Below are 23619 nucleotides of genomic sequence, written 5' to 3' on the forward strand. Positions count from 1 at the left end.
TTGGCAGGGTGTTGCTGGCATTTGAGTCAGGCTTATGAAGGGGCAGCCCCGGTCTCGCCGAGGAGAGGGGCGGATCTCCGAGGGATGGTCAGCCAAGATGGCGGTGGCGGCTGCGGCGGCGAGGGTTTGGAGACCAAGTCGAGGCTTGGGACGGGCGGGCCTCCCGCTCCTGCGGCTGCTTGGGGCTCGTGGGCTGGCTAGATCTGTGAGTACCTGGAGCACCTGAAAGTTTTCTCGAAAGAGGTATAGGAATGTTTATGCAGTCTTCAGAGAGAGGGGGTTCCCTTAGGTCCCTGTAGGAAGTGAAGGAAGGGCTGTGAGAGAAAGGACGAGGGCTGGGAGAACCACTTGGACAGGACATGCAAGGGAATAACTTCCACTTCCTTAGGAGAAGAAAAGCCAGGCAGCTCCTTTGTGACCCTAAGGGAGGGAGAAAACTTGGAGAGAGCGAGGTAGTTACTTAATTGCCGCCCATCCCCAGGGGAGGCCGCTTGGAGAATACGGGAGAAGGGTGTGACCTCTCCCCTCAGGAGCTGGAGAAAATTGTGTTTGTAAGGGAAAGACTTTCTTCTCAATACGGTCTACTTTCAAGGAGGAGGAGAGAGACATCAGTTGCCCTTTCAGGGACTTTTATGGTGCCCCGTGTTTCTTTGCTCCAATTCTGATTTTTAAATAAACTGCGTTAAAAAAAAAATCTTTCTGGGACTTCCCTGGTGGTCCAGTGACTGAGACTCCGCGCTTCCAATGCAGGGGGCCTGGGTTTCATCCCTGATCAGGGAACTAGGTCCCACGTGCCGGCAGTTAAAGAGTTCGTATGCTGCAGCTAAAAATCCTGCATGCCATAACTGCAAGACCCAGTGCAGCCAAATAAATAAAGATAAAATACTTATAAAAAGTCGTGGCGCCTGTGCCTCCGGTATAGAACGGTAGCCAAGGACCTTGTTGGTTTTGGTCACTCTAAGGCGGAGGTGATCAGTGAATATTTGTTGAACTAATGAGGGGAGAGGTCCTGGCAGAGCACTTACTCCATATTTCTGAGAAACAGTGGAGAAATGCCTTGTTTCTTGTCAAAAGGAGCAGACTCCTTTTAGATTGATGCTGCTAATGGCATGCTCGCACAGCAGAAATGTAGATGGGAACCACTATTTAGAGAGACAGAGGCAGGGGACTTGAGAAAAGCTGTGAACTGAGATTTTGCATATAACAGAGTAGTGGTTAAGAAGATTGGCTCGTGCTAAATCATGTGAGGCGGTGTTCTGTAATCTGCCTTTTTCTAGCTCTGTAGCTTTGGGCAAGGGACTGCTCTTCTCTGGACCTGATTTTCCTCTCTGTAAAATGCTAACAATGGTCACCTCATAGAGTTGTTGTGAAAATTAAATATGTAAAGTGCTAAGAACTGGATCTGGCATATGATGAGGGCAATTGGAGTGTTAGCCACTGTTGAAAGTGAGGTTGGAGGGATGGGACAAAAACTCACCTCGGAAATGGGGGGAGAAGAAGGGAGGTGACCTGGGAAAGGCCTGGATTGGTGAAGGCCTTGGCGGGAATTCTGTCCAGACCTTGTGGGGCTGGGTCTGACCATCTGATCCCAAACCATTAGGAAAGGAAAATGGAATTTGGGGCGAAGCTCTTGCTAGAGGGAGAAATGGGAGGAGGATGGGCTGTGAATAATGTGTGGGAAGACCTAAGAAGGGAGTTACTTGAAGCAGGTAATTTCAAAAAGGTTACTGGAGCAAGAGGGAGGTGGGAGAGTCCCTGCCTTTGGGCTGGTCTCTGTGGGGGTTTGGTTTTGATTTGAGCAATCAGATCCTCCACAGCTCCATCCCTAGGGCCCATTGGTTGAGCCTGTGGAGTGAGGGTGAGCTTGACTGAGTGGGAGAAGGGAAAGCATCACTCACGGCTGATTAAAGCTGCTTCCTTTCTGGCTCCACTCCTTGCTACTCTTCCCTCCTGCCTTCCCCCCATTTTTTTTTTTTTTTTTTTTGAGTGAGATCTGTTGGTGGGGAGGGAAGCAGGGGGAAGTGGTCTTTCATTATTTATTTGGCTGTACTGGGTCTTCCTAGTGTCATGAGGGAGCTAGTTCCCTGACTAGGCATCGAACCTGGGCCCCCTGCATTGGGAACGTGGAGTCTTAGCCACTGGACTACCAGGGAATTCTCCGTGTATTTTTAGAGTCCCTGTTTCGTCTTCTCCACTTTTAATTATCTCACTTGTTTTTAAGTGTTAAAAGAAGAGAAAAGAGTAGTAGCATTTACTCAAAGATCTGGGATCTGGTGTGTCCAGTAGCAGCTTCCCTCGTGACTCAGATGGTAAAGAACCCTCCTGCCAATGCAGGAGACACAGGTTCGATCCCTGGTTCAGGCAGATCCCCTGGAGAAGGGAATGGCAACCCACTCCAGTATTCTTGTCTGGAGAATCCCATGGACAGAGGAGGCTGGCAGGCTGACTTTTTGTGATGATATCCACGTTGTTCAGTACAGTAGCCACTAACCACCCATGGCTCCTGGGCCCTTCAAATGTGGCTAGTGTGACAGAGCACTTGAAATTCTCGTTTAACTTTAATGACTTTAAATAGCTAGAAGAGGTTGGTGGCTGCCATATTGGATGATGCAGTTTTAGGCAGTCAGGGTGGAGTCAGGAGATAGTATCTTAGAGGCAGGTTGGGAGGTTGTGCTTGTAGTGGACTGATTGGTTTGTTGGGGCAGGCTGTGTTGGGAGGAAGTCTTCATTCTCCACTCCCCCCCCCCCCCTCCCCCCCGCCCCGCTTGCCTCTCCTTTCACTGCCCTTTACTCAGGCTGTGCCCCGTTGCCCTGGAGGCATTTGGCTGGTTCTGCCCTCAGTCCTGTTTCTAGCAGACGTTTTGTTGTTCAGGGAGAAGAGGAACTTGATTGTCCCGGAGTCCTGAGTTGTTTTCTCAGCCACCACCCCAAGAAGCAAGTGTGATCTCGATCAAGTCATTTCACTTCTCTGAGCTTTAGCAGGTGGGGTAACTCGAGTGCCTCCTGCCCAGTTGGGAGTCAGGGAGCACCTCAAAGCTGGGTCTGTGTAAATTATCAATAATAGTGTTTCTTGGACCCTGCTGTTCAGGCAGTGTGTCTGGGGGCTCTAGAACTCCAGGGCTCTGGGCGGCATCTCCATGTGGTTGGTGCCCAGAGTATATTGCAGCATGAAACAGTAGTTTGTCGTCTCCCTCTTGGCGGTGTCTTAATGAAGCGCTTTCTCATTGACAGGGCCAACTCACACCATTGTTATATTTAACACTGCAAGGTACGGTACTGGTAGTTTTCTTCTGTTACAGGGGAGGAAACTGAGGCTCAGAGAGGTGAGGTCTGAACTTGGAGCTCTGGACTCCAGAACTGCCCAGAGGAGCAGGGGCAGGACTTCGGTTCAGGTCTTACCGCATCCTGCTTAGTCCAGACTGGGTGTGCATCATCAGCCTCTACCTGGGGCTGGTGGCAAGGTGGGGTGCCCTCCCCTCCCTGTACTTCAGCCCCACTGGCATTTTCCCTTCCCTTGGGTGAGCTCCCACCGCCTTGGTAGGGATATGGTCTTTCCAGTGTGGGCAGACAGGTCATTTCTTCAGAGAAGTTTTCCCACCCCGACCGCCAGTCTCAGTCCGTAGAATAGGGACAGTAGCAGTGCCTCCCTCAGAGAGAGGTGAGGGTTAAAGGAAACGGTTCTTAGGAAGCGCTTATGACACATACCTAGGGCTTTCCTGGTGGCTCAGCGGAAAAAAATCCTCCTGCTGTGCAGGAGACTCGGGTTCAGTCCTTGGTTGGAGAAGATCCCCTGGAGAAGAAAATGGCAATATTCTTGCCTGGAAAATCCTATGGACAGAGGAGCCTGGTGGGCTACCATCCATGGGGCCGCAAAGAGTCAAACTCGACTTAGCAACTAAACCACTACCGCCACCCACACCATGCGCTCCATAAAGGCTCAAGAAATGGGAGCTGTTGTTTTTCTCCAGGGACAGTGACACTGTTGTGTTTCTGACTGATGCAAAGCAAGGATGCTTTACACCTTCAGTGCCTTGGGGAGCTTAGTGCTCCTAAACCTCCTGGGTCCTTGAGGCCAGAAAAAGCCTGACCTGTCTCTACCCTTCCCTGGCCTCCCCAGCCAGGCCCCCACCCCGCTCTGGCCCCAGGAAAGGGAGGCCACTAATGAGGGCGCTGACATTCCTCAGCTGGGAGTAGAGCCAGGGTTTAGCTCTCTTTGAGGGCAGTGTGCCTCAGATCCCAGAGAGTGCTGGCTGAGGTGACCTTAGCCATCAGAGGACCTCCTTCAGAGGACCGGGTTCCCTGGCCCCATCCACAGAGCCGTCCCAGGCTGGACCCCACCATCCTCTCCAGCTTCCCTGTAGTGGTCAGGTTGCCTGGCTTCATGTGCTGACATCACCGCTCCCGATCTCCTTGGATGGCAGACAAGTTGCCTAACCCCTCTGAGCCTCGGGGCCGCCTCTCTACAGCGATGTGGTCATGGTGCCCTCCTCGGGTTCGTCACACAGCAAGGGACTGGTGTAGCCCAGACGCACATCCGTAACTGCTGTCATTAACGTGCTGCAGCCAGATGGTCTCCACGGTGCCAGGGTCTCTCCTCTGGCCTCAGCCTTTGCCCTTCGGGAGAACTGACATGTTCCCCCATCCCAGTTTTTGCCTGGCTCACCCCTGCTCGTCCTGCAGGCCTCAGCTTCCCTCTTCCTTTTCCCCCGAGGCTTTTCCTCTTACAAGTGATACAGATAGCAAAAGGCTTCCTTCTCCAGGTATAGCAGGTGCTTTTTACCCTCCCACCACCAACTGGTGTAGCAATTCTTCGTGGGTTCAGGGAGGCAGTCTCCTGCCCAATGTGACGTGACTGGAGAGCCAGGATTCAAGCACAGGCTGCTCAGCCCTCCAGCCCTCACCCTAACTGACCAAACCCTTCACAATCCTGCCTCCTCTGAGATCGCTCCTCCTGATTGTAACTCCTATGTTCAGTGTCCATCATCCATCTCTCCCCATCGTCTCCAGCCCTCAGTTCAGGGCCTGACTTAGAGCAAATATTCATTGACGCCTTGTTTGACCGCAATAGCCATCAGGCAAACTTGTTAGCTACCCATATTTGTCCAACATTGGTTATATGCCAGGCGTGAGGTCCTTAATCTGCATACCAGCCTCCTTTACACATAAGGAACGGAGGGAGCTGTAGTTCCACATCCCGGAAGCAGTGGTGGACTCGCAGTCCTTGTCCTTAACTACGGTGCTATGGCATCCACAAGTACTGCCCATCAGTACTTGTGGGGCAGACCTGGCCTTCCAGAGCATGTCTTGGTCCTGTGCTGGGAGAGGGCATGGCTTCAAGGCTTTGTGTAAATCGTGCAGTTTCTGCAGGATTCCACCAGAACAAACCCACCTGCACCAAAAAGAAGGGAAAATGGGTGGAGAGGCATATATCCTCTGCACGTGATTCACCGCCGCACCACCGTCCCCGCCCCGCCCCCACCTCGTGATGGAGCTGTTCCTGAGGGCCAGCACTGTGTGGAGCCCTCTGAAAGCTCGTGGAATCAGCACAGTACCCTTGGCATGGGTACCACCTTCATCTCTACAGGCCCCGGATGTGGGGGCACCGCCAAGGCCCAGCTCCAGGGACAGCGCCCTGCCGGTAGCCCTCCAGCCTCTGGAGGTAGATAGCCGTGCCCTGACCCTGGGGTTTGCTCTGAGCCCTGTGACTGTGTCCTCCTGGGCCCTGCTGGCCCCTGGCCTCCTGTCCCGGAGCCCCTCCCCAGATGGAGTCTCCGCTGCACCTCAGTCTCGAGTGTCCACTGGGGCCTGGTCTGGAGTTACCATCTGGTCTGAGACGCAGGCAGTCCTTCTCCCTAACTCCCGTTTTCCCATCTTTCCAAGGTGCCAGTCAATTTTTCTCATTTCTCTTCCTAGCTTTTGGTTTTTTCCTCCCTTCTACCAGTTTTTGAGCATATAATAGTTCCCACACCTGTGCTGAACCCTCTGCATACCTTATCTGAGGTACTACTGGTAACCCTGCGCCACCTTTTCACAGATGAAAAAATTCAGAGACACCGTGTTTTGCAGAGGGCTGTGCAGTGAGCTAAGAAATTGGAACCCAGGTTGGTCTGACTCCAAGCCAGTGAACATTCATGCACTGGGTCAGGAATTCCCTGTTGAAGTGTGTGCCCTGTAAACCTGCGTGGACATGCTCCCTGCCTCCGGAGCTCATGGTGTGTGTGGGGGAGACGACACCACCAGGTGGTTGGGAGGGCCCAGCCTGCGTGAGCACCCTGAAAGCAGGGGGGTGGTCTGCAAGAGCTGAGCAGCTGCCCTGCCATCGGAGCATAATTTCCTGTATTTCTTCACCACCACAAATGCAGAGAAAAGCACACTCGTTCACATTCCCCCACTGGCCTCTTTGCCTCAGTTAAAGGAGGGAGGTGGGGAACCCATTTGCGCACCCTCGTGTGAGACCTAGCTCAGGACGAGCCCAGGTGGTGTGCTTCAGTTCCTCTGGGAGGTGAAGCCATGGTTAGCCAGCTGAGAGAGGACCCTGGGGACCTGTGGGAAGTGGGGAACCTGGGCTTGGGGGTCTGGCTGTCAGCCCTGCCCAGGTTTGAAGCCCAGTCTCGACTTATCTGTCTGGTTTAGCTCTGCGGCCTGGTGCAGGAATTGATACAGCCACCCTAAGCCTCGGCTTCCTCGTCTGAAGGGCGAGAGTAAGTGCTCCCTGCCTCCCAGACGTGCTCTGAGCAGTGAGGGCTGTATCTTGGGACGTCAGCCTGGCACCCTGCTTGGGCTTAATAAAGAGGCTCTGTTGTGACACTGAGGTGGTTCAAGGCTAACTGGAGAGCTGAGAAATGGGATCAGTTCTCCTGGTGCGCATGTGGCCTTCTCCTGGGCTTTCCCAGGCCGCCTCTGAGCCGGGGGCTGCAGTGTTTCCCACAGGACTCCTCCCGCGTTCCACAGATACATGCCACTCCTCACGTTCTGCCTTCTGCCTGTTCTGCCGTGCATGCATGCTAAGTCACTTCAGTCATGTCCGACTCTTTGGGACCCCATGGACTATGTAACCAGCTAGGCTCCTCTGTCCATGGGATTCTCCAGGCAAGAATCAGTTCAGTTCAGTTGCTCAGTCGTGTTCGACTCTTTGCGACCCCATGGACTGCAGCACACCAGGTCTCCCTGTCCATCACCAATTCCTGGAGCTTGCTCAAACTCATGTTCATTGAATCAGTGATGCCATTCAACTATATTATCCTCTGTCGTCCCCTCTGCCTTCAGTCTTTGCCAACATCAAAGTATTGGAGCTTCAGCTTCAATATCAGTCCCTTCAATGAATATTCAGGACTGATTTCCTTTAGGATGGACTGGTTGGATCTCCTTGGAGTCCAAGGGACTCAAGAATCTTCTCCAACACCATGGTTCAGAAGCATCAGTTCTTCAGTGCTCAGCATTCTTCACAGTCAAACTCGCATCCATACATGACTACTGGAAAAACCATAGCTTTGACTAGACAGACCTTTGTTGGCAAAGTAATGTCTCTGCTTTTAATATGCTGTCCAGCTTGGTCATAGTTTTTCTTCCAAGGAGCAAGTGTCTTTTAATTTCATGGCTGCAGTCACCATCTGCAGTGATTTTGGAGCCCAAGAAAATAAAGTCTCTAACTGTTTCCGTTGTTTCCCCATTTATTTGCCATGAAGTGGTGGGACCAGATGCCATGATCTTCGTTGTTTGAACGTTGAGTTTTAAGCCAGCTTTTTCAGTCTCCTCTTTCATCAAGAGGGTGCTCAGTTTCACTTTGCTTTCTGCTGTAAAGGTGGTGTCATCTGCATATCTGAGGCAGAATACAGGCAAGGATACTGGAGTGGATTGCCATGCCATTCTCCAGGGGATCTCCCCAACCCAGGGATCAAACCCACATCTCTTACATCTCCCATATCGTCAGGCGGGTTCTTTATCACTAGAGCCACCTGGGAAGCCCGCGTGTTCTGTTACCCCAGCCTCGAATGCTCCTTCCCTGACTCCTGGATATCCTTCAGGTCCCAGCTCTCACATCACTTCCTCAGGGGAACTGTCCCCTCTTTCCACTCTGCTCTTACCCCACAGCTTCTCCTGGAAGAACACACATCACCCTTGGCCCCCCAGGGTTACTTGCTGGGGCTCTGTCTTCCCTGCTGTGTGGCAGGGGCAGGTGTCTTGCCTCTCTTAGGTCCCCACAGACCAGCACAGGCTGTGGAACGAAGCAGGTGCTCAAATATTTGTTGAATGAGTCAGTCTGGGCTCCTGGAGGGGGTTAGGCCTGGAGAGGGCAGCGAAGCATGTGGAGCTCTTTGCCAGGAGATGGGGGAGGAGGCCTTCTAGTGCAGATGAGAGCAGAGATGTGGGAACGAGGATCAGCATTACTTTGCACCTTCGTGATAGGTATAAATATTCTGCTCACCGTTTTATACGTGTGCTTTTGTCTAAGCCTCCCTGTGTTTCCATGAGGTGTTCCCCATGTTACAGATGAGAAAGGGGAGACTTGAGGAGGGAGACGCTCATTCCCATGGTCACAGCAAGGGATTTGAGCCTAGGCAGGCTGACTTTTAAGGGCTCCCAGACGTAAACTCTAAGCTGAGAGACTGGCTTAGAGCGGTCTCCTTGTGGGTAGAGGGGTCGGTGAAGAGCATATCTGGGTGTGTGTTTGTGGGGGTCACCATGGGAGATGAGAAGAGGGGCTAGCTTCGGTCAGCCTTGAGAGTCCTTGAATGCCGGGAGAGGAATTTGGGCCTCTTAGAGCTACCAGTTCCTGAGCCACCTGCCACTTTATTAGATCATTTAAGCTTTACAACAGCGTTGTGTGATAGATGCTATGATTTTCACCCCAGTTTTACAGCTGAGGAGCCAAGACTCAGGGTGGTTATAGGAACCTGCCTGAGGTCACACACTGGGAAGGTGATGGAGCGGGAAATGAGACCTTGTGTGTCGGGCCCCAGAGTCCACTGCGGCCTGGCGGCTGCATCACCAGCAACACTGCCTGTCAGCACAGGGAACTTCTCTGCTGCTCCTGACCTGGGTGTTCCGCTCCACACTCTCTCCCCAGCATACCCACAGGTGGCAGCAACAGCGGCACTTCTCGTCCCTGGATGACAAGCCGCAGTTCCCAGGGGCCTCAGCGGAGTTCATAGACAAGCTCGAGTTCATTCAGCCCAATGTCATCTCTGGGATCCCCATCTACCGGGTCATGGACCGGCAGGGCCAGATCATCAACCCCAGCGAGGATCCCCATGTAAGAGGCCACCTCCCTTGACCTCGTGCCTCCCACGCCCAAGCCCCTTGCCCATCTCCTCTCTGGCCCCAGGTGGCCCATGTCTGTCTGTGCCTCTGTCTGCAGCTGCCCCAGGAGAAGGTGCTCAAATTCTACAAGAGCATGACCTTGCTAAACACCATGGACCGCATCCTCTATGAGTCCCAGAGGCAGGTGCGTGGGGATGGGCTGGGGAGGGGGCCTGGGATTACCTGAGGTCCTGCCCACCCTACCTGTGTCTAGGCCTACAGACAGCACCCGGAGAAGGGGGAGTGGAATGGAGATCCCTGAATTGTGGTCCTTAGACCTCCTGGGGTTCTCCTGGGGCTCTGGAGGAAGAAGATGAGGGGTGGTCCTGCCCCAGGGCAGAAGGTTGAACCGGATCACAGGAAGCCTGTTGTCTGCTGGGCTGGGGCTTAGCTGTGCTGGGGGCGGCAAGACAGGAGAAGACTGGATGGCCCTACGTCTCAGACACTCGCAGTCCTGAGAACAGGGCGGCCCTCGGCGCTTCCTGGAATGCCTGTGTCCAGTGTGCTGTGGAGGGACACCCAGCAGTGTTAGCTTCAGCAGACAGAGACCTAGGCTCAGCAGTGTCAGCAGAGAGGAAGCTTGCTGACTCGAATAGCTGCAAGTCTACAAGGCCCTATTTCAGGCACAGCTGTACCCTGGGGCTCAAAAAATGTTATCAAACCTGTTTCTCTCCCCGAGTGTCTTCCACTCTGCTTTGCCTGGGCTTCCCTCATGCTCAAGCCGCAGTGGTCTCTGGAAGCTCCAGACTCACAGAGGGGCCAGTGAGACGGTTCGGGGTGCAGGCTCTGGAGCAGGACTGCAGTCAGAGTCCATTCTGTCACCCTCCAGCTTTGTGGTCGTGAGAAAGTTGCTCAGCCTCCCAGTGCTTCAGCTTGCTGGTCTCTAGCTACTTTATGGGGTTGCTGCGAGGGTTGATGGCCGTGCACATAATAGCCTGAGAAACAGTGAAACGCATTGGTCATGGATACCAGCCTCGCAGTTACTATCTCCTCTGCTTAGCAGTGGAAAGAGAGTGTCCCTAACATTCCAGCAGAAGGCCCAGGGCTGATGCTGATTGGCCAGGCTTTGGTCACAGACAGATTCCTCTCTGAACCAACCCGTGAGATTGACAGGCCAGGCCGAGGCCGTGTGCCCATGCCTGGGAACCATGGGCGCAGAGGCCTGGCGTCTGTCCTTCCTGGGCTGCAGAGACTTAAGAGCAGGGGCACGGGGTTCCTGTTAGAAAAGTGGGAGAATGCCGGCTGTCCCTCAGCTTCCACCACCGCTGCTGGGTCAGAAGTGGGGATGGGCTTGGGAATCTGCACTTGCATCAAGCCCCCAGGTGACCCCACTGTGGACTGAAGAGGCCCACCGAGGACAGTTCCAAGCAGATCATGCGGGCAGCCAGCTCACAGCAGCGCTGTGTGTGGGTTCGCCACCCTGCCCAGAAACTTCCCTTGGCTCCTGTCGTCCACAAGATCAAGACCGGCCCTTCCTGTCTGCCCTGTCTCCCATTGTGGCGCTCAGCCATCTGCTCCCCTCTGCACAGCCTCAGGGCCAGGCCCCGCCCCCCATCCGCTCCTGTTCATGGGCTCTTCCTGCCCCTGGATTGACTGTGCACACGGGACCTTTGGAACCTGAGGACATGGACCCAAGTCACGACTGGGACTTTAGGCAGATGGTTTTTCTTGTCTTTGCCTCAGTTTCTTTAGTGTATTAAAGAAAAAAAGTAGAAATAACAAGAGAACACATCCCAGAAGGTGGGAGTGGGAGTTCCATGAGACCCACACATCAGGTCACTTGTCCATTGGCCGACACTGGGGACCCTCAGTAAGATCAGCTTGGCCGTCAGGTTCCAGCCTTTATTAGCTTGGATGACACTCAGCTATAAGTAGCAGTCAGCCCTCCCTCAACACCCCCCAAATCCTGACAAAAATAAAAGCAATAGTTTAAACAGATTAGTAGTTTCCTTCTCTTGCATAAAAAATGTGGAAACAGGTGGTCAGGACTGATGCACCACAATGTCACTGGACAGCTAGCGCTGGCTTCTAGCCTCTAGGGCCCCTCAGGAACCCAGTGGCTGCTGGAGCCCTCCATCACGTCTCACCCCAGGCAGGAAGTGGAAGGTGGAAGGTCAGACACGGCACTGCCCAGGTATCTCCCCACGCCCACATTTATAGAACTTCTAGGTAGTCCCACCAAATAACACCACAGGTGTCACTGGTCACTCCCAGCTGCCAGGGACACTGAGAAAGTAGTCTGTTAGTCTGGGCAGTGGCTGCTGCTGGTGCAGGGAGACCTGTTAGTAAAGAGAAGAGGGATTGGACGCTGGATAGGCAGCCAGTGGCCTCTGCCACTAGCCCAGGTCCCGTTTCCTTGGGATTCCCCCCTCTCAGGCCTCTCCCCACGCCAACCTAGACAGCCCAGCCAAGCGCTCAGCATCCACCCACTCACTTGGCACTGCGCGGTCAATTAACTTTTAATTGGCCCTCCACTTGGAAGCAAGTAGTATTCATCGGTTCCCGGATTGTGACGGGAGGCTAGGCCTGGGCGCGGGGCGTCCTGCAGAGCCTGGCCTGAGTGTGTTACCGCTCATGCAGCCCTGCTTACCGCCCATCTCTGTGCCAGGCTCCCGAGTCTCCAGCCAGACTTCACCTCTCAGCCCCAGATCTACTTGGCTTCTCACCCTGGGTGTCCCTCACCAGTTTCAGCCTGTCCAGACTTGCTCCTCTTTCTCCCTTAGGCCGTTGGTCAGTGATGGGTGCCACCATCCACCCATTTACCCAAACGAGACCCACAGTGTTCTTGCTGTCACTTCCCCTCTCATTCTCTCTGTCCTTAGGTCTTTAATTAGAAATCCATTCTGCTCAGTACCACAGTCAGGAACCCAGACTTCTTACCTTTCTGCTTCATCATCTTGGGCAGCTTGACTTTCCTGTAATTGTTGCCTCGTTCACAAGATGGCTGCCACAGGTCCAGGCTTCACAGCTCTGCAAAGTGGGGGAAATGGATGGCAGCGCTGCAGTGATCTTTTTTATCAAGAAAGCAAAAGCAGACTTCCACTTGTCTGGCTGGAACTGTGTCCGGTGGCCACTTCTGACTATAAGGGAGGCTGGGGACCTGACTTTCCAGGCCCTGGGATTGAGGGATTCAGGAAGGGGGGCTCCCTTTGGGCACTGGTGTATCCAGCTAGCAGGTGCCTCCCTCTCTCCAACCTTGCCGCCCCCTGCCACACTTTACATCCCAGCCCTTCTGGCCTCCCGGCCTTTGTTGTGGGCTCTCTGGAAACCGCCACCATCCCCACGTTTGCTTACCTTAGGCCTTGCTCCATGATGCCTCTCCATGGTGGAGTGGGTACACCTTCAGCTTCCATCACCCTGGCTCTGACCAACCTGGCACTTCTTCCATGGAGGCAGGCATGCCAGTGTGGCCTGGCCCAGAGCCGGCCTTCAGGAAGCATCTGCAGAATCACAGAGTCAGCAGATAGTCAGCATTTGGATACTTGTCTGTCGTTGCCCAGCCTCACTGAACCCTGGCCCCCGGGCCCCCCTCTACCCCCAGGGCCGCATATCCTTCTACATGACCAACTATGGCGAAGAGGGGACGCACGTGGGCAGCGCGGCAGCCCTGGACGACACAGACCTAGTGTTTGGCCAGTACCGGGAGGCAGGTATGTCTGACCTTAGCTGGGCCATATGAAGTGGGGCCCTGGATCTGTGGTCTCCGTGGAGACAGGTCAGGCTCAGTCCTGCCTGCTCAGAAGGTGAGGCCTACATTAGTTACCAGTGTGCCCTTCTGTGAGCGGCATGATGCCAGGGAAGCCTCAGGGTGCTTCACCTCCGAGAGGCCTGGCAATATTGTAGTTAAGCGCCTGTGCCCCTAACCTTTCCATGCCCTGCTGGTTGTTAGATTGGGGCAAGTCACTTCGATTCTCTGAGCCTCATTTTTCTCATCTAGAAATAGAGATTACGATGGGGTGGTGACTCCTGCATGGTGGGGCTGCCGGGAGCCTACAGTGAGGGCAGGCTGGGCTGCGGGAGCCCTGTCTACATGTGCAGGGCTCTGCCAGCCTCTTTCCAGGTGCCAGGTCACTCACCCAGCAGAAGCAGATGGACGGTGTGTTCTAACCATTTCTAAGTGAACGGGGGAGAGGATGGAAGGGTCACAGACTAGGAATGAAGAAGACGGATGAGCGTTTAGGAGAGACTGGGGGGAGAGTGGAGCTGAAGTTGGGGCTTCCAGAGCAGTTGTTGGCATGAGGACCCAGCAGGGAGCCCCATCTGCCCCTTCCTCTTAGGTGCTTCATGATCCTGGGCAGGTTGCTTAACTGCACCTTGCCTCAGCCTCCTCATCTCATGTCCTCACCGTGCGGGATGGGGACCCCTCCCAAGACAGTTTCACCGGGCAGATGACATGAAGCCCTCAGCACAGGGCATACGGTGCGCAGTAAGCCCTCAAAGTTGGAGGCGATGCTGTGGCCAGGGCCTCGCACCCTGAACAGCTCTTCAGGGAGATGTGGCCTGGCCAGGGTGTCTGTCCAGAGCCTGGACCAGCTGGCATGGCCATCTTGTCTCAGACTGTCTCTTCTCTCAGCTGCACCAGACCTCCCACCCCCACACACTCCGGGAGAACAGACGCCCCATGATAATGACTCTGGTTCAGCATCATTAGATTTCCCCGGGCACTGGGCCACAAGCCAGGCCCTGCCAGGTTTGCCGAGTGCTTCCCGCTGTTTTTGCCGAGTGGTTCTCTCTGGGGAGGGCTCCAGGCAGGGCCTGGCATCACGGGCGCCAGCTGGGCACTGCACACGGGGGCCGTTAGGGCCCTGGCCACCTCTGCAGGAGTGAGCCATCCTGCCCGGGTCCTGGAACGCCCTGCGTCCTGGCAGCTGCAGGGGCACCTGTGCAGGGCAGGAGGAAAGGCCGACCCTGCTTGCCCATCCTGGCTGGGCAGCTGCTCGCCTGGCTGACTCGGTGTCTCCCGTCTCTGGAGTGGGGAGAACAAGGGCACTGAGGATGGCGGCGCTCCCGGAACCTGTCTCCATTGCGCTGCCGGCCTCGCGCTGGAGGGGCTGCATGGGGCCCCCGCCAGCCCTGCCAGCCAGGTGGTGTGAAGCCCAGGTCAGAGAGGTGTGTGCTTGCGGCTTTTGATGATGAGGTGGGTGTCCACCAGGGATTTTACTGCTGAGAACAGGTTTGAATATTTCCTCCCTTAGTCCAGGAGTCATGAACATGGTCCATACATTTATTTGGTTCGTATGATTTTTTTTTTTTTAAGTAAATGAATTAGAGGAACACTTAAAAATCAGGTAGCTTCTCAAAAGAAAAAAAACAGGCAAGCTGAATTTCTCCTTCTTTGAAAACTGAAACCATGTGGCCTTCCTGAGCAGAGGCCAGTTGGTCTGAACAGCAGCCTCCCTTCTGAGCCAGGCCTCTCTGCTCTGCGCACCATCCCTGTGAGCATCCGAACGTTCCTTCCCTGCTCTGCTCCGGCTCCCTGGCTGCACTGGCACAGGGGCGGGGCCTGGCGGCAGGCCACGGGGTAGCCTTCAGGGGTTGGCCTGCCCCCATACCACTCACCAGAGTAACCCTGCCTCCTCCTGCTGCAGGTGTGCTCATGTACCGGGACTACCCCCTGGAGCTGTTCATGGCCCAGTGCTACGGCAACGTGAGTGACCTGGGCAAGGGGCGCCAGATGCCCGTCCACTACGGCTGCAGGGAGCGCCACTTCGTCACCATCTCCTCTCCACTGGCCACGCAGATCCCCCAGGGTGAGAACGCGCGCCCAGGCCTGGCACACGCAGACTGACGACGTTCCCTCCTCGGAGCCTCACCTCTCCACCGGGGCCTCCTGGTGGGCGCAAGGACCCAGCGCTGGTCTGGGCTCTAGACTTAGAAGATCTCTCTTTCTGGGACCCTCGTGGGAGGGCTCTGGTGGCGCTCGGCAGGCACAGTCGCTCTCTGTTTCCCGTGCTTGTGCTCACCTTGTGTCTGCTCAGCAGCACAGCCAGCCGTGTGGAACTGAGTGTGTGCCAGGTTCCTCGCTAAAGGTCACTGGCAGGTCCCAAGAAGAGTTGGCTCTCATGTTGTGGACCAGGTGGCTCCAGAGCCCAGGTTCTCTACCCCAACCCTGGTCTTCCTCTGTCTTCGGAGTCTGACTCCCCCGAAGCAGACTCTAGAAGCGCACGATGCTTAGCACAGCCGGTGTGACTTCTATTAAAGATGACCACTTGTGAAGCAGACCCGCTTGGGGCCAGGCCTGCGGCCACAGAGTGCAAAGACAAGGTCAGGCTGCTCCAGGGCAGACACTTGAGCTGATGTGTGCAGGGTTTAGCAGAGTCCCTGGCACGTTCGCCCCTAGTGAGTTTTAGATAAGAGCAGTTTATGTCTGAGGTGGGAGGTGGACAGGGCAGCTTTCTGCGTGGAGGTAGCATTTTCATTGATCTCCATCCCGTAGAATTTCCATAAGGTGGGATTGGGCCCTCACCTTCCGTTTGGGTGAGCAGTTTAGTCAGTCAGTTGGATATGTCTGGAGTCCATGCGCTGTGCTGGGCACCATTCTAGGTGCAGTGAACAGAGGCAGTAAAACCCTGAGGCCTCTGGGTGCTGACCCTGGTGGGGGAGATGGACGGCATCTGGTGCAGATAACATGTGGAGCATGTCAGGCGTCATAAGGCCTACAGGGAAAACAGCCTGGGTGTGATACAGGCTCTTGATTTTTGAGCACGCTTGGACCCACAGAGGACCCCCACTGGGGGAGGAAGAGGAGCAAGTCCCCTGTCGGCCTGGCTCAGGGTTTAACCAGAGGGTAACAGCGTGGGTGGGAGGAGCAGGAGTCGGGGAGGCTGCTTAGGCACGCAGCGAAGAGGCAGGGCTGGGACCACCAGGGTGAGCTGAAGAAGAGGTCAAATGTTAACTCCCATTTTGGAGGTGGAGGGGTACAGGAATGACCGGACTCAAAGATGCTGAAGGTTTTGGCCTGAGTGGTTGGAAGGATGGAGCTGCCGTCAGTTGAGGGGAGAAGACCAGGTGGGGAGCTTCTTGGGGGCTCAGGTGTTTTCTTCCCCTCAGTGCCTGGCGACTGCCAGCCTGAGCCCCAGAGGCCCGGGTCGGGGAACAGGGGTGTGAGCGCAGGTGAGACGTGCATGTCTCTGCTCCTGCAGCGGTCGGGGCAGCCTACGCAGCCAAGCGGGCCAACGCCAACAGGGTGGTCATCTGTTACTTCGGAGAGGGGGCAGCCAGTGAGGGGGACGCCCACGCCGGCTTCAACTTCGCCGCCACCCTCGAGTGCCCCATCATCTTCTTCTGTCGGAACAACGGCTACGCCATCTCCACGCCCACCTCAGAGCAATACCGCGGGGACGGCATTGGTGAGGGCCCTGCTGGGCGCCCCTCCGCTCCCCTCGCCTCCCCTCCCGGCTCAGGTCTCGACTGAGCCCTGGGGCCTGGCCGGCCTCTGTCCCCACAGCGGCTCGAGGCCCCGGGTACGGCATCCTCTCCATCCGCGTGGATGGCAATGATGTGTTTGCCGTGTACAACGCCACCAAGGAGGCCCGGCGGCGGGCCGTGGCGGAGAACCAGCCCTTCCTCATTGAGGCCATGACCTACAGGTACCTGCTGGCTGCCCCCATCATCCCCCAAGCGTGACAGCCTGTCCCCGGCTTCTCCCCCACGTTGGCCACTGTCCCCACAGCACGACCCTGCTGCCCCGCACCCTCTGGCCTCCATTCCATTCCCACTCCTCTGTTCCTAGTCTAGCCTTAACCTCCTGACCCTTGCCTGTGGGGCCGTAGCCTGACCCAGGCCTCCCCTCCCCCTGTAGGATCGGGCACCACAGCACCAGTGATGACAGCTCGGCGTACCGCTCAGTGGACGAGGTCAACTACTGGGACAAGCAGGACCACCCCATCTCCCGGCTGCGGCATCACCTGCAGAGCCGCGGCTGGTGGGATGACGAGCAGGAGAAGGCCTGGAGGAAGCAGTCCCGCAAGAAGGTGAGGCAGGGCTTCCCCGCCCTGGCTGGAACCCACCCCACGGGCCATGATGCTTCATAAGGAGCGCTGCAAGAATGGAGAGGCTGGGGGGGTGTTCGTTGTTTAGTCGCTCAGTCGCAACCGACTCTTTTGTGACCCCATGGACTGTAGCCCACCAGGCCTCTCTGTCCATGGGATTTCCCTCGCAGGAATACTGGCGTATTCCTTCTCCAGGGGATCTTCCCAATCCAGGGATCGAACCCACATCTCCTGTACTGGCAGGAGGATTCTTTTCCATTGAGCCACCGGGGAAGCCCAGCTGTGGGGCGTGGTGGGGAGTGCCATTGAACGGAGCCTTGGGGATAGCCCTGATGTCACAATGCCCAGACAATGCATCTTGGCCGTGTCCCAGCAGATGTCTGGCCCCAGCTCTTTCTTCTCTGAAGAGGGATACGGGGTACCTGCCTCAGAAGTTTGTCTGAGGCCTTGCACTTACTCCAAATGCAGTGTAAGTGCCCACCAGAGTCTGTGCACTGCCCCCCTCAGCCCTGGTCATCAGATGCCAGGGACATTGCAGCCCAGTGGGCAGGGTGGACCCTGGTGTTGGGCAGCATGCACTTCCTGACTCTGACATCATGGACACGTTCTTCTCTCTGCCTCACTTTCCTCTCCCGAGTTGCCTGCTTCTTAAGGGTGCTGAGAGGCCAAAATGATTCTGTGCTCTTAGTACAGTGCCTGGTTCCACTAAGGATGGAGAAGCTGGGGTTGGTGGTGGTAACTGTCACCACTGTTAGGGTGATTATTTCCATCGTCTGTGTGGGAACTTGAGGCTCAGGGGGCTTAACCCCTCACCGAGGTCCCACAGGAGGAGGTAGGTTCCTGGGTGAGGGATGGGCTGCCTGCCCATCACCCCTTGTCTCCCAGGTAATGGAAGCCTTTGAGCAGGCTGAGCGGAAGCTGAAGCCCAACCCCAACTTGATCTTCTCGGACGTGTATCAGGAGATGCCTGCCCAGCTCCGCAAGCAGCAGGAGTCTCTGGCACGTCACCTCCAGACCTACGGCGAACACTACCCACTGGACCACTTCGAGAAGTGAGGCCCCACAGCCCCTGGGGTCGTGCCTCAACTACCCCAAGAGGCAGCCCCAGTTTGAGGGGCAGACGGGATTGGCAGGGTGCCAGCTTCCTCAGACAGGTGCCTCCCAACACACTCAGGAGCCAGGCAGTACTTGAGGCCTGTTCCGCTAGGCTGTTACACTGGGCGGGGTCCTTGGTCAGCCCCTTCTCCACCCTGAGTTACACGGTCTTCTCCCAGGGGCTGGGCGAGGGCACCTCTGGGACTGGACACCCCTGAGGGCTGGGGCTAGATGTGGCAGGTCAGTCTGTGGAACCTGACTCAGAATGAGAGGCCAGCACGCAGTGAATAAACTGTGTCTCTGTGTTTGGCTCCCTGCCACATCTGGTTTCTGTTTCCTGAAGTGGGGACTTGGGAGGCAAGGCCAGCATGGCTGGCTTGGGACTCCCCTAGCTCCTCCATTGGCGATGAGTAAAGCCAAGACTGTTGAGCTGTCATCTTCTTCTCACAAGCTGGAGGGTCAGCTTCAGCGAATAGCATGGGGCTGGGGTCCTCCAGAGATGACCTCTGGTCTCCTGAAGAACGGGTCAGAGCTGGTGTCCAGCATGACAGCTAGGCCATTAGAGTGGACCTCGCCCAGGGTGGGGGCAGCATCTGGTGTGAAGGTCAGGGGACAGCAGAGCCTTGCTCTGTATGCTACCCCAGGTTCCGGTAGACAAGAGAGACAACTCAGGGTCTCAGAACGTGGAGTGTGCATGTTTTGTTTCAAAATCTAAAAGACAGGCCCAGCAGGGGCTCAGGTAGCCTCCATTCCAGGACCTCCTTCCTCACCCCTCAGGGGCTGCCCTGATCGCCCCTCCCCGCTCCCACCTCCGGGGCTCAGCACTGGAGCCCAGGGTCCTGCAGCTGTTTCCAGAGCCGGATGCTGTCCTGAGGGCTGAGGGGTCGCACCAGCAGCAGGTCTCTGAAGGCACAGGGGTCAGCAGTGCGGTCTGCTGGCCAGGCCGTGAGGAAGCCTTTGTGGGTCCTGGGGGCCAGGCCCAGGGCCTGGAAGCACAGGCCAGTGTAGACGTCGCCAAAGGGGAAGGGGGCCACGCGGGCCGCTGCCTGCAGCAGCCAGGGTGCCAAGCGCCCCGCGATGACGTAGCCGCCCCCACTGGCGTAGGCCGGGTAGCTGCCCTCGAAGAAGGACCCGGGCACGTAGAAGGGTCCTCCTGGCTTCCGGAGAGGCTTGGCCTGGGTGAAGACCTCACCCAGGTAGAGGCCCCGGGCCTTGGCGGGCGGCAGGCCCTGCAGGTGGTCCAGCAGAGCAGGGGTGCGTACAAAGGCGTCGTCCTGGGCCTGCAGGACAAAGCTCACGCCGGGGCAGTGGCGGCCAAGCCAGGCCAGCAACATCAAGTCCTTGAGCGTCTGATTGAAGGGGACGTCGAGGAAGTCCCAGAGCAGCAGGTCACCGTAGCGCCGGCTCTCCCAGGACACCAGGGTGCCGAGGTCCGGCCCCGCCTGGCCCACCGGGGACCCCAGGAGGAAGAGCAGCCGGACCCCGGGGGCCGGCCTGCCCCACGTCTCCCTCACGGCTTGTCGTTCCGCAAAGTGCCCTGGTTCTGACTTGACAGCCAACAGCAGGAAGGGGACATCACCGGGATCCTTGCAGCCGGTCACCTGGCCTCCGCCGCCTGCAGGCAGCCACCGTGGGAAGCTCCGGCAGGCGGCCCACAGCAGAAAGCGGCGGAGGTCCTCGGGGTAGGAAGCAAAGTCTGGGATCTCAGCCGCGGCGGCGGCCCCCCAAGCACCACAGTCCTCCGCCTCTGTGCTGTTCACTCCGGGCAGGGTCCCCAGCCGCCACTGCTGCTGGTTCCAGTAAGCCAAGGGCAGGGGGCCAGTCTGGCCCAGACGGGCTGAGAGGTTGGCCGGCAGGGTGGGCTCGGCGCTGGCTGGCGTGGGGCCTGGCAGGGTGCTGCGGGGTCCTGGGTAGGCCTTGCCCAGCCGGGGCTCGGATGTCCACTCGATGTACACTTTGAGGCCCAGGAGTGTGAGCAGCGCTGACAGGCAGAGAAGGCACTTGGGGCAGCGCATGACCCGGCCCAGGGAAGGGGCGGCTGTGGGAGCTGCTGAAGAGACACAAGGCCTTTGGGGCGGGGGCCGGGCCAGGCCCTGGCAACTCCTGTGAGGCTTCTGTGGTCCGGACCCTAACCCAGCCCTCCACCAACCACCCGATGCCCGGTTTTCCTGGACCGGCGAATCCCCACTCCACTGCCATTCTGGCACCTGGCTCTTTCCATCCAGCCCAGAGCCTTCTATTTTCCCCATTCCCCATCCCCACCCTAGAGACCAGGGACTCCGGCATTCCTGCCCCCCCACCCCGCCCCACCAGGAGTCAGGATCACAGGGGTTATGTCCTCGCCTGACAGGCCCCACCCTAGGCACTGCTCCCTCCTTTTTACCTCTGGGGCCAGCTCCGGCCAACTCCAGCGCTCCGGCCTCGGTCTGGCTCTCTCCTCGGTCCAGAGGTGCGGGTGTTGTTCTCCAGCCCAGCCCAGCCGGTCCGCGGGCGGGGAGGGGAGCTGCTGCGGGCTGGGAGGGCCCCAGGGGCCGGGAGGGGCTGGGGCGGGGCTGAGGGAGAGGGGGAGCGGGGGAGGGCAAGAGGCAGGCCTGAGGGATGGGGCTGGGGCGTGTCAGGGCTGGTTTTCTGGTGAGACCGGGAAAGGTGTATGGGAGCCGGCAGACCCGGGAGGGGAGAACCAGGGGCCTAGGAGAGAGTCCCAGGGAGGGTGAGGCTGAGGGCCGCCGAGCCGGGCTGGGAAGTGGAAGACTGACCCAGGGAGAGGCAGAGCCCTAGAGTGGCCAACCCTGAGGCCAGGGGTTGGGCCTGGCCAGGGGAGGAGGCGGGCAGTGAATGTGCTGAGAGGGCAGGGGGCCTTGCCAGAGGTGGGGGTGTTGCCAGGAGTCAGGGTTGGGGGCAGGGAAGGAGAAGACACTGGCCGAGGAAGCAGAGAGCCAGGGAGACCACAGGGGCAGGGCGGGTGGAGAGAGAGGCTCAGGGAGGCCCAGAGGAGAGGCTAGAGGTGGAGCCGCAGGAGATAAGGGGACCCCGGGGGGAAGGGGTAGGGAGAGAATGTGGAGGGGCAGGTGGAGGGACTCGGGGTGGAAGCAGAGAGCCGGGAGTGGGCGAACAGCCAGAGCCAGGGAGAGGCCGAGAGCTGGGGAGGAGCTGGGGAGCGAGTGGGTGGAGGGGGAGCCAAGCCAGGGGCATTGAAGGGTGGCCGGTGGGAGCACTGGGAGCCCTGGAGCTGGGCTGACCTCCGCACCCCCACCCCATTCCCTTGGGTGCCTGGCAGGGCCGCAGTCCGTTCCTGCTGGTCCCTCTCTCCAGCCCTGGGCCGGCCCCGCCTACAGCTGCACGGTGACTCCGGGAACGCTCACATCCGGCCCCCTCGGGACCAGAGGGTGTCTGCCTGTGTTTACGGCCCTGCCCTACAGGGGCCTCTGCTGTTGGGGCTGCTACAGCTGTCTGGGGAGGCAGGCCGGTGGGGCCGGCTCATCCTAGACCTCCTGGAGCCTGGGGTGAGAGTGAGGGAACCCCCCTCCCCCGCCCGCAGGTGAGCTTGGCCTGACCCCCTACTTGGGTTGGGAACTGTTCAAATCACTGCAGGAACCCTGTCTGTCAGCAACTGCCGTTTGAGTAATGGAGCCCATGGGACCAGATGGAGGAAGAGCGTGTGGAGAAGGTGGGGACTATTGATGGAGTTTGATGGAGTAAAAGCCAGAGTGGGCTGGGGCAGGGCTCTGAGAGCCCCTGGAAGGGGTCTGCAAGCCTTTTTCCCCCCAGGCTGGGCTGGGGTGGTGTCTCGCCCCCTGACTCTCGGCTCATCTAGCTACTCCCGGAGCACAGAGCAGGGGCAGACAGTTTCGGTTGCTGCGTGCCTTAGTCTGCAGACATGCCAGTGAGGAGAGAAGCCATCCAGCGACTGGAGCAGGTGAGGTCGCATGTCGAGTGACTAAAAGAGGTAGGTGCCTTCTGGTGGAACGTGGACCCCAGCCTGCATTTTTGCCTCCCCGGGTCTTTGGATCTCCCTCTCCAGTTTATGCCTGGGCAGTTCGGGTTTCTCACCTTAGTAACCATAGGTCACTGTTGAGTCCCAAGTTCCAGTCAGCCAACCAAGAAGACTGTCAGGACAACAGCAGCTGCACTCGCTAACTCATTATACCCAGAGTCTCCAGTAAGCGCCCTTGTATCAGTGAGCTTCGCTCCGTGCAGTATGAGGTCCGCTCTCACTGGCCTAACACCCTGAGAAGCCACTCCCGTGCGGCTTCTTGGGTGTTGACTGTACATCTGTCTGCAGGTCTTGCCCTTCTGTGTAAGAGCTGAGCTGTTCCCTTCTGGGTCGCCGTGAGCACCCGCTCCCCGGAGCGTGCTGAGGCTTGACCTGTGGCCTAGTGACAGCAGGGGGCGCTCGTGGGAAGTCTCCAGAAAAGCAGATCTCCCTTTCAAGGCATTTGCCCGAGGGGAGGTCATGGCCGGGTTTTCAAGTGCAGGATCACAGGTGGTCTCCCCACATTGTTAGGGAAGGCTTCCAGGAACTCGGGGGTTCGAGGTCGTCCGTTTCCTCTGGATCCAACCAGATGATCTGACTCCAGGTTTCTGGATCCCACTGTGTACCAGTCAGCACCCTCAATACCACCAGAGAAGAAACTTGTCCAGACTGGGGAATTCAAGTGTCATAACTCAGCAACCCACAAACCTAAACACTGGGTTGTATTTTCAGCAGTATCTATGAGCAGTAACCTTGGCGGGGGGAAATGCTGTCACGGGAGCTTGCCAGTTCCGAGGGGGGTGACTGAGCTGGGCGCTTGAGGGAGTCTGCCCAACCCTATCTTTAGAGCTGTCATTACTGCGAGCGTCATGCCCAGCAGCCACAGGGCCCCCTAGGGCACGTGGCACCTCACTGGCATCTCATCACAGCCCCAGGCGATAACATTTCTGTGATCCTGCAGCATGCCTTGGGTTGTTACTTCTTTAATTTTTATTTTATACTGGAGTCTTCCCAGGTAGTTCAGTGGTTTAAAAAAACCAAAAAAAAACCTGCCTGCCGATGCAGGAGACGTACATTTGATCCCTGGGTTGGGAAGATTCCCTGGAGGAAGAAGTGGCAACCCACTCCAGTCTCCTTGCTTGGAGAATCCCATGGACAGAAGAGCCTGGTGAGCTACAGTCCTTGGGTTCACAAAGAGTTGGACACGACTGAGAGTCTAAACAACAATAGTTGATTAATAATGTGTTAGTTTCAGGGGTA

General features: G+C 57.2%; 2 protein-coding genes across 8 annotated transcripts; one reads left to right on the plus strand and one right to left on the minus strand.

Moving 5' to 3' along the window:
* The first annotated feature begins 90 nt into the window (after positions 1–90).
* BCKDHA (branched chain keto acid dehydrogenase E1 subunit alpha) lies at positions 91–18706 on the plus strand. 3 transcript variants are annotated; one of them, XM_060397833.1, is made up of 9 exons: positions 91–2982; positions 9068–9253; positions 9359–9445; positions 12842–12950; positions 14889–15050; positions 16443–16649; positions 16748–16889; positions 17102–17273; positions 18177–18706. In XM_060397833.1, the coding sequence occupies exons 2-9, from the start codon at positions 9209–9211 to the stop codon at positions 18345–18347; spliced, it is 1095 nt and encodes a 364-aa protein (XP_060253816.1). In that variant the 5' UTR covers positions 91–2982; positions 9068–9208; the 3' UTR covers positions 18348–18706. The 3 variants fall into 3 exon arrangements, with proteins under 3 accessions (XP_060253816.1, XP_042086623.1, NP_001119816.1); NM_001126344.1 differs by having other exon boundaries at positions 98–205; positions 18177–18347; XM_042230689.1 differs by lacking the exons at positions 9068–9253; positions 9359–9445 and having other exon boundaries at positions 91–205.
* Positions 3225–22725, minus strand: B3GNT8 (UDP-GlcNAc:betaGal beta-1,3-N-acetylglucosaminyltransferase 8). 5 transcript variants are annotated; one of them, XR_006056186.2, is made up of 5 exons: positions 20770–20850; positions 12595–12740; positions 12181–12270; positions 9963–10235; positions 3225–5389 (listed from the first exon to the last, which is right to left on the minus strand). XR_006056186.2 is itself a non-coding variant. In XM_060398615.1 (3 exons), exons 1-3 carry the CDS (start codon positions 22446–22448, stop codon positions 19205–19207), a joined length of 1410 nt encoding a protein of 469 aa, XP_060254598.1. In that variant the 5' UTR covers positions 22449–22725; the 3' UTR covers positions 19061–19204. The 5 variants fall into 5 exon arrangements, 4 of the variants coding, with proteins under 4 accessions (XP_060254598.1, XP_060254597.1, XP_060254596.1 ...); XM_060398615.1 differs by lacking the exons at positions 3225–5389; positions 9963–10235; positions 12181–12270; positions 12595–12740 and adding exons at positions 19061–20433; positions 22437–22725 and having other exon boundaries at positions 20770–20938; XM_060398614.1 differs by lacking the exons at positions 3225–5389; positions 9963–10235; positions 12181–12270; positions 12595–12740 and adding exons at positions 19061–20436; positions 22437–22725 and having other exon boundaries at positions 20770–20938.
* Between the last annotated feature and the right edge of the window lie 894 nt (positions 22726–23619).

The sequence above is a fragment of the Ovis aries genome, chromosome 14 (assembly GCF_016772045.2).
Source record: "Ovis aries strain OAR_USU_Benz2616 breed Rambouillet chromosome 14, ARS-UI_Ramb_v3.0, whole genome shotgun sequence".
Taxonomy (NCBI): domain Eukaryota; kingdom Metazoa; phylum Chordata; class Mammalia; order Artiodactyla; family Bovidae; genus Ovis; species Ovis aries.

Bases quoted from the DNA above. Each gene is read 5' to 3' on its own strand.
- BCKDHA (NM_001126344.1), top strand. From the start codon at position 98: ATGGCGGTGGCGGCTGCGGCGGCGAGGGTTTGGAGACCAAGTCGAGGC. The intron at 9,446-12,841 runs GTGCGTGGGGAT...CTCTACCCCCAG, and splicing joins TCTATGAGTCCCAGAGGCAG to GGCCGCATATCCTTCTACAT. The intron at 16,650-16,747 runs GTGAGGGCCCTG...CTGTCCCCACAG, and splicing joins ATACCGCGGGGACGGCATTG to CGGCTCGAGGCCCCGGGTAC.